Raw genomic sequence first — 9,727 nt, forward strand, 5'->3', positions numbered from 1 at the left:
ATTTACTGGCAATGTTTTTTTTAATTCTCTCGGAAACCATAGCTCTTCTTTAATTGGGTTTTAATATCTTCCCGGACTGTAAGCTACCAAACTGAACAAAAGCCACATTTTGAACAACATGTACATTTACACGTTTCAAACAAAAGATTGCTCATATATTTATTTAAGGATTTGAATCTGGTTTTTCCCATGCGCTCAAGGCATAACATCGGCAACAATAAGATTTATTCCAGGGCTATTTTTGGGCAGGAACGGAGTTCTGGCTGGCTCCTGAGTTGGCCACGCCTAGCAGGAACTCATTAGCATAATAGGCCACACCCAACAGCAGAAACTCATTAGGATTGGCTACGTTAGGGGTGTGTGGCCTACGAATATGAAGCAAAAGGTGGGTGTGGCTGGATGACTACACTTCTGGTAACATGGGGGTGTGGCCTAATATGCTCATGAGCTGTGCTGTCAGGGGTGTGGCCCAATATGCTAATGAGTTCCTGCTGTTGGGTGTGGCCTATTATGCTAATGAGTTCCTGCTGGGCTTTTTCTACAAAAAGAGCCCTGAAGATAGGCTCTGCCTTATGTCAAGTATCCTCCTTAGGGTTGCCAGCTCTTGGGAAATTCCTGGGGATTTTTTTTGGGTGGGGAGTCTGGGGAGTGCTGGGTTTGGGGAGGGGAAGGGAAAGGACCTCAGCAAGATATAGAGAGAGTCCACCTTCCAAAGCAGCCATTTTCTCAAGGGGAACTGATCCCACAAGCCTCGAGACCAGGTTGTAATTCCGGGAGATCGCCAGCCACCACCGGGAGGTTGGCAAGCGCAGTTCTCACGAACGCTTCAGGATTTGAGGGGGGCGTGGTTCAAATATGCCATCAAGGCGGCGCGGGGCGGCCGTGAAATGCCTACACTTGTCTGTCAGAACGCTGTTGTGCCACTTTATTGGTTGAGCACGGGGTGAGCCACGCCCCTTCCTCTCACGCCCCCGATCGTGAACCTTCTCCCCCCTCCCAGTCATTCAATCTCATTCCCTAGGAGACAGTTGCCTAGCAGGGTACGAAAGAGGAGTAGGCGGGGCCAGCAGCGAGGGGGCAGCGGCAGGGGGGGAAGTAGAGGCTCCCGAAACGTGGCGCATGCGCTTCGAAAGTTAACGACCGGCGCGAGACGGCTTGACGGAGGGGACCAACCGTCAGGGGGAGGGCGGGAGCGCGCCTGTCTCGCTCGCCCCTCTCAGTTTGCCGCGAGCTGCTACAATCCAGGGAACGGACTCCGCCCCCTTTGCTTTCCAGAAGGCGCGCGCCCGATGGCGGCGACGCGCGCGGCTCTCCCCCCGATTTTTTTTCCTGTTTATGAGACGCGGTGAAGGCTCACCGGGGGCGCGCGCACGCGCACGCGCGTCCGTCTCACTCCCCCTTTAGCCACCCGATTCCTGTCCTCTCCCCTCCTCTGGAGGCCACCGGCCCGCAGCGCGCTGGAGCCGTGTCGCCTCTCTCTTTCCCTCCCTCCTTGGATCGCCATTCTCTCCTTCCCCACTTTCTGGATTTGGGCCTGGGCGCGGCCGGGGGCTCCGAGCCTGATGAGGGAATGAGGTAGCTGCGGCTTCGAGAAAGGGGAGGGGAGGGAGGAGTGCGGCATTGGGGGGTGGAAAGGAGGGCCGGTGGGTCTGTCGGTTGGCCCTCCCTCCTTGGATAGCCATTCTCTCCTTCCCCACTTTCTGGATTTGGGCCTGGGCGCGGCCGGGGGCTCCGAGCCTGATGAGGGAATGAGGTAGCTGCGGCTTCGAGAAAGGGGAGGGGAGGGAGGAGTGCGGCATTGGGGGGTGGAAAGGAGGGCCGGTGGGTCTGTCGGTTGGGAAAGGGGGGCGGCGGCGGTCTAGTGGGCTTTGGGGGCGAGGGGGGTATGTAGTGTCTGGCTATGGTCTGCGGGCTTCACGGGCGCTGTAGGGCAGGGAAGTGGGTACAGGGGGCGGCCTGGGCTAAGACTGGGGCGTGCGGGTGAATGAGAGAAGTGGCTGTGGTTCTTGTATGTTTTTGTGCGAGATTAATCGGAGCGACGGAATAACGGGGGAGAGAAAATGGGGGCTGTAGGTTGTGGAGCGGGGACTGGGCCAAGGCTGGGGGGAGTGTTTGCTTGGGTTGGCCTAAAAGCATTTGGGGCAAGAGGGAGCAGAAAAGAGGGGGAGGTTGCTTTATTTTATATGGGAGAGTGGGCGTAAGGCACACGCAGAGATCACATCCTGGTGTTTCTGTACATTATCAAGTCGGTTGCAAATCCAAGGTGCTACTAAGGGTAGGCATTATGGGAAAGGATTGGGGGATGGGGAAATCAATGATTTGGGGGATGGGGGAAGCCAGAATTGGATTTGGGGGTATGTTGTGTAGGACGGGAGGAAGAGCAAAATATTATGCCTAGTCATTATGTATGTAATATTAAGTGTACAGTCTTTATAGAGGAAAAATACATTTTTAAAATAGAGGTCCAGAGGCTGGAATTTGGGTGTAGGAAAGGCCAAAATGAGGTTTGTGAGGGGGCAGTGTGAGGGGGCAGGGGTAGTGAAAGAGGGGCTTAGAAGATAAGAAAAGAGCTTAGGTTGCTGTTTTGGAGGGGCAGTTGGAGTAAGAGTGGCTTAATAACTGGATTGGGAGGTTTGGCATAAGGGCTGTAAAGAGGAAGACAGAAATATAGAGGGGAGGGGTTAAGGTGGTAGGGCGGGGTGTAAGGAGAGAGCTGGATTCTATTATTGTTGTTTTGCTTATAAAAATGTTCTAGAGAGGTCTGGGGAGGGCTTGAGGCAAGTGGGAGCGAAACTAGGGAGAATTTTGGAAAGGAGAGTAGTGGTAAGGGAAGCGTGATGGATGAGGGTGCTGAGGGAACGACCTTCTTTTGTTGTCTTTGTTGGAGAGCAACACTCTGGCAGAAAGGGTAGGTTGCAACACCTTCCTTTTGCTACCTTGATCTTGGCATGTGCCTGGATGTGCTGCAGTAAGGTTGGTGAAAAGACCTCTTTGCACTGCCCTTTCCCTTGATCTTCTTGCCTTAGGGTGTCTAGTGCTTCTGTTTATCTCAGCCCCTGATCCCTCTTAGGGGTAGGATGAGGGGAAGACAGGAGGGTATGATAGGAGTAAGAAACCCCTGAGCTGGCTTCCTTCTGTTGCCTTCATTCCCTGTTGTGAAACCCTCCCCCCACTTTTCCATTGTTGGGGACGCCAGATAAGACTTCTCCTTCCAGCCAGCTGCTTGGTACCTGTCTGCATTGTTAGACAACATGCTGGAGGCAGGTGTCTGCAGCATGCTTATGATAATGGATATGAATAGTATAAGGTAGTCTGTGTCGTGTCTGGCAGAAGAGGGGTTTACCTTGTTTTTGAAAATATGTTGTGAAGTGTTAAACAGCTTATGTATTAGAGGCAAGGAATTCAAACTGAGATTTGTAGTCAGAGACCAAACCCTGTTAAAAATTATATTTTTGATGCTACAGAGTTTGTTCCTGGTGTTATACACATGGCTCATAATCTGTCATATGTCTCATAAATTGTGATGCATGATTCTTAGGCTTGGTCTCTTATTTTTGTTTCAGATGGTGGATGTTGATGTTTGTGCTGGTGGGGAAAGCACCCGAAGAAAAATGGATTCTCTAACAGATAGTGCAGCTGAGATCATTCCGTTGGAACTCTATGATTCATCTCGAGCAAAAATAGCTGCTAATTTACAATGGATCTGTGCTAAAGCCTATGGAATAGGTAAAAATTCCCATTGGGTGATTATTCTTTTTTCTCTCTTCTGTTTTGTATTTCTAGTCTTTTTCTTTCAGATGTTAAGTAAGTCTGAAACCTTCTCCATTTGTGTTTTAAATATAAATTTTGCATCAAACCAAGTTTACATTCTGTTGCTGTTGTAAAAGCCTGCTAGGCGCCTTATTGTACAGCTTGTTTTCTTAAGAATGGTTTTTAGTTGTATGTGCATGAATCCTACTTTCTCTTTCCTGTCCTACCAGATAGTGCTGTCCCACACAGATTTGTAAACACTGCACTCTTGCAGGCCTCTAAGCCTTTTAGTGTGTTTCTTTAGCTCAGTCATCTTGGCAAAGAGTGGATTCTTTCTGCTGGGTTTGGATGGATCATAAATTGATTAGTGATAAAATAAATCATCTTGTGGTTTTTATAGTGGATGCAAGCATTTATTTCCTTTGTTTATTGAGGTACCTGCATTCTAGAACATAATAGTGTTTGTTATACATTGTATGTTACACATACCATGAATAAATGGAAGCAGTTCTAGAAAATACCTGGTTTGACGTTCCAGTTTTAATACAAAGGTGTTCAAGTGGGACCTTTGTGGTAGTTTCTAAAGCATCATTGCAAATCTGTGTTTTGCAATGCAATGTACCCTAATTGTTTTGATTTCTTAGATTTTGCCTTCTGAGCAAGCATCTTGGCCAGTCACAGTACTATGCTTTTAACTGAAAGAAAATATAATATGTAGTCACACTGTAGAAAATTAGATAGCCCTGTTAATCTAACTTTGATTTGTCAAACCGTAATATCCTTAATAGATTAACAATAGATTACTTTGTGGCAGTGCTAAGTAATACAATATATTCATGCAATTAAATAGCTTTGGTTTGTTTTCAGCTAGGGTGTTAGCTTTTGCCTCTAGAACTGTACAAAATGTGCAGGTGGGACAGGAGAATTAAGAGCATCAGCTGTGTTTCTGTTCAGTTCTGTTGGTAGGTTTATACCTTAATGATCTATAATGGTAATTTAAAAATTATAGCTGTATATAGGTACAAATGGGCATGTGGATGTGTTTGTAACTCTGGCTTGAGTCCTGGAATAGTTTTATACTGACTTTTAAATCAGGCATTTAAAATAATACAGTATTTATTTACTTTATTTATACCCTGCCTTTCACCCCAGAGGGAAGCCAAAACAGCCAGCATTGTTCTCCTCTCCTCTAGTATATCTTCACAACAAACTAGTGAGGTAGGTTAGGCTGTGTGTGTGTGACTGGCCTAAGGTTACCCAACAAACATCCATGGAGAGTGGAGATTTGAACCTGGGTCTCTCCCAGATTATAGTCTGACACTCTAACCACTACATCACACTTGCAGGAGATTAGTATCCTGTAAATTAAGGATCTGCTAATGGCTGGCCTGTATTTATTTATTTATTTATTCGTTCAACTTTATATCCCACTTGAATCCCTGTCCAGGGGTCTCTGAGCGGCTTACAGATCGGTGCTAGTCACCATTTTCGTTGTCCTCTAACTAGGGCCACATATATTATGGGGTGGGGCAACCTACCGGCACCCCTATGGTGGTGGCTGGTGTTGTTCCTGTTTGTTGCTCTGCTCCGGCGAGTTGCTCTTTCTGGTGCTTGGGTTGCTCTTTTTCTGGCGGGTTACTTCCTGGTGAGTTGCTCTCGGTGGAACTCTCTTTAGGTACGCGACTCCGCCTTCTTCCGGCCTCAGCTATGTCCTTTTTCCGGCTCCGCTGGGCTAGCGTCTGACGTCATCGTGTGCCCTTGTAAATAACCTCCATGGGAACAAGCTGTTTGCTGGTGACAGCAGTTTCTGGGCATATGCTGGAATTTGGCTTAAAAATTAATGCAAAGACTTGCCTTAATTTAATTTACAAGTGAATTTGTTAATTCAGTAAGATGTGAGTAAAGTCATGAAGATGTGAATCTGCTTTATAACAAATCATCAGACTATTGGTTTGTCTGTGTCTGCTTTTTCTGCTCTGGCCCAGGCTTTCTAGAGTCTTGGGCAAAGAGCTATAGGGATTGAGCCATGGACCTCCTGTTGACATATGAAAGTTGGTTTGTTAGCAGTCAGGTACTGGATTTTGTAAAAAAAAAATGTTTTTGTAAAAAATTTATTCAGGAATAAACATTCATATTCAACCTTACATTTTCCATATTATTCTCATCATAATCAACCTTAAATTTTTTTAGCTTAATCCCTGTTACATCCTACCCCCTCCCTTTCCCCCTCCCTTAAACATGGCTTCCCACAGTGTTCCGACCTCCTGCTCAATATTTTCTTCTATTTTTATATATTTCATTCTTAAAATCACTAGGTAACTTTTATTTCAATTCTATTCTTAATAAGTATTAAAGCAAAACAAATTGTCCTTTATTTCCCAATATTTTTCTAAATATTCTTTTAAATCTCTCCAGTCATTATAGAATCCTTCTGCTTCCCTATTATCTAATTTCCTTGTCATTTTGTCCATTTCAACTGCAAACAATAATTTCTTTATCCAGTCTTCAATCTTCGGGACTTCTTCTTGTTTCCAACACTACGCATATGTAATTCTAGCTGTTGTCACCATATACCACATCAAGGTTCTTTTATCCACATTAATTTTCTCCAAATTCAGTCCCAAAAGTAAAAGTTCTGGTTCTTTTTTAAATGTAGATTTTACAATCTTTTCCATCTCCAAATGAATCTGAGTCCAATTGCTTTTTGCTTTCTCACACGTCCACCACATATGGTAAAAAGAGCCCTGCCCTTTTTTACATTTCCAACACTTATTTGACATATTAGTATTCATGTTAACAATTTTTTTCGGTGTCATGTACCACCTGTACATCATCTTATAACAATTTTCTTTGAAATTATTACATGTTGATATTTTCAATGCATGTTTCCATAGGTACTCCCAAGAATCTATTGTCACTTCTGTATTCATGTTTATCGCCCATTTTATCATTTGCTCTTTAACTGTCTCTTCTTCAGTATACCATTTTAACAACACTTTATAAATTAGCCATTTGCTGCTGTCTTTAAATGACTCCTAGCTGAATTGTATTTTTGGTATATGGTGGTAAAACAGATTTTAAACACTTGCAAGCAATACAGTACAGAAGATTTCCATCTAATGTCATGTATACATTTCATGTAGCCTTTTCTTAGGCAATAGTCCCTATTCCACCCTAGAAAACACTGCTGTTTAGTCTTTCAAAGGTCTTTCCAGTACTTGGATGTGCGTAGGGAAAACCAGTGCTCCTTGTCTGGTGTTAAAGGTCTTGGTAAGTGCTTAGTCTTGTGTAGCACTTATTCATTATACTGTGGTCTTCATATGAGGGCTTGGTTCAGAGGACTTCATTTCTTGACCCCAGATTGTTGGGGTTTTTTGTTTTGTTTTTAATCACTACCTTTGTATAGGTAAAGGTAAAGGTTCCCTTGCTCGAAAGCCAGTCGAGTCCGACTCTAGGGTTGCGGTGCTGATCTCCGTTTCAAAGCCGAAGAGCCAGCGCTGACCGAAGACGTTTCCTTTGTCATGTGGCCGGCATGACTAAACACCAAGGTGCACGGAACGCTGTTTGTATAGGTATTGATAATTTCTGTGTGGGACAGCTTTGCAAGATAGGCCTACTAGGCTTGTTCAGCTGAAAATTGTATGAAAGCTGGTTTTATTCTGCTGGAATTCTGGGAGAAAGGCAGCAAGCTGTCTTGTTTAGGCTGATGCTTATAATTTAATATAATGCTTTACTGTTGTTAAATATTGCTTTTTAGTATAGCTTTTAAACTTGTAATCCACCTACAAGGCTTTTGTGAATCAAATTGGTGGGATATAAATACAAAAACCCAGAACTTCCTTTATATTCAGGTGGGTAGCCATGTTGGTCTGAAGCAGCAGAACAAAGTTTCAGTCCAGTGGCACCTTTAAGACCAACAAAGTTCTATTCAAGGTATAAGCTTTCTTGTGCATGCACACTTCTTCAGATACCTTGAACAGAACTTTGTTGGTGTTAAAGGTGCCACTGGACTCAAACTTTGTTCCTTTGTACTGTTAGTACTTGAAGTACCTTGTAACTTATAATTAAAACCTGAGATAAAACTTGCTTGTTTTGTTATCCTCCCCCCTCCACATGGAGAATGTACGACTTTTATCTAGACATGTGGCATTGGGTTGATAGTCTTGCACTGTGCTGATTATGTGACAGGTGTAGGGATACTATTTGGTCTACAGCTGCTTTCATGGGAAATGCTTCCATTGGTCTTAGTGATGTAACACTGACCTATATTATGCTCATCCAAACACTGATATATTTGCACTTTTTAGAAATGCAATATCCAGTGTGCTTTTAATGAAGGAGGTGTAGAAAAACATCTAGTAGGAAAGCACAGATGCTTGCCTCTGGGTGAACACCTGTATGGCAAACAATGTGTGTCTATAGGTGGCTCAGTCCTACATGCCGGCTTGAGAGGAAAAACTGGGACTGGGTTCTTGTTTGTTAAAGATATCTGGAGAGTTGAGCATGCGGTCTGACATAGTGGCAGTCATATTTGAAGGGTAATGACCAGTGTTCCCTTTAAGCTGAGTGAGTGTGAGCTAGCTCACAGTTTTTTAGCTTCCAGCTCACACATTTTTGTCTTAGTTCAGGAGGAATGGGCTCCAGAGCAAGCAAAGGTATGCATCAGCCAAATGGCTCGCTCACAACTTTAGTACCAGCAGCTCACAAAGTAGAATTTTTGCTCACAAGACTCCACAGCTTAGAGGAAACATTGGTAATGACCAGTGTGCCAGTTGGGGAGGGGGAACACAGCAAGGCTGAATGGTTACCTTTTGGGTTGGTGAAGTACCCTGTTCATTTCTTACTGGAATTCAGAGGTTAACAGTAGTATTACCTTTCTCCATGTTTCCTAATGTCTGGCTCAAAGACACAAGAGGGCTGCTGTTTCAGTGCTGCTCTGTATTTCTGCAATGTGGAGCTAAAGTGGTAGCTCTCTCTGTGCTCCTGAAAGTTACATAGAAAAGAATGAGGGGAGCAACAACCTATCTCAGAAACTATGTGCGAGTCTGTGCTGTTCCCCAGTGTCCTGCATATAATGTCACAATGCACTATACAATGCCTGTATGTTTTGTTCCTTAGGGCAAAAAGCTTTGAGGAAGAGACTGAGGATACTGGTGCAATGGATGGCTTAACCCCCCCCCACACACACACACATGTACACTGTGCCTTTACTTCATCCTAACTAGGGCCCACCCTGCAGTAGCTTTTAAGGTTCTTTAAAATGTTGCAGGAAAGCTGATTCCACTGTCTCATCTAGTTCGCGCATAAATAATTTGGATTCAAAATGATCATATGCCAAATTACAGGTTGCGTTAACTAAAGTTACAAATGCAGAGCAACCGCATTAGAGATAAAAATGGAAATCTTGGGCACGTGTGTGTTTAGAGCAAGCACTATGTTACAGTAAATTAAAAGATGCTGTTAAGATACAGATCACAGAACTAAGCAGCACACGTGTTGTTTACCCATGTTCTTTGGCTGGTGCAATCAGTGTGAACAGTTCTGCACTAGGAATAACTAAGGACTGCCAAAGCCATGTTTAGTGGGTTACAAACTTTGAAATAAATAACATAGTCTTTACTTAGCTTATATGACCATAAGTTAAGAATTTGTTTGACTACTATTAACTGCTATGTTGCATTTCTAAATAAATATGAAGGGAAGGCAAATGATACAGCACCCTCACTCTATTTAGAGAGATCTGGATCAAGTCAGTGCTTCAGTGGGAGACCTCCTAAGAGTTGGTGTGCACTGCTTTAAATTCTGTGATGGAAGAAAGGAAGGGTACTGTTTTTAGATTTTAACAATTATGCCCCTTATCTTATTTACTTCTTACTCAGTGGCAGTTGTATGTTAGTAAACTGGGGGGAGGATGCTCAGTCCTTTCCATGCATTCCTCCCCCCCCCCCCCCCCAGCTTCCCACAACACACACAGGAG

General features: G+C 44.1%; 1 protein-coding gene across 1 annotated transcript in view; it reads left to right on the plus strand.

The window, feature by feature from the left end:
* Positions 1-1,699: 1,699 nt before the first annotated feature.
* The window catches only part of CAMSAP1 (calmodulin regulated spectrin associated protein 1), a 45,076-nt gene continuing 37,048 nt past the window's right edge, over positions 1,700-9,727 (plus strand). Inside the window, exons 1-2 of the mRNA XM_015421170.1 lie at positions 1,700-1,753; positions 3,564-3,726. Of these exons, the coding sequence (XP_015276656.1) occupies positions 3,564-3,726 (163 nt within the window). The 5' untranslated portion in view covers positions 1,700-1,753. The remainder of the gene's footprint in view (positions 1,754-3,563; positions 3,727-9,727) is intronic.

The sequence above is a fragment of the Gekko japonicus genome, unplaced genomic scaffold (assembly GCF_001447785.1).
Source record: "Gekko japonicus isolate JY-2015 unplaced genomic scaffold, Gekko_japonicus_V1.1 scaffold40, whole genome shotgun sequence".
NCBI classification, from domain to species: domain Eukaryota; kingdom Metazoa; phylum Chordata; class Lepidosauria; order Squamata; family Gekkonidae; genus Gekko; species Gekko japonicus.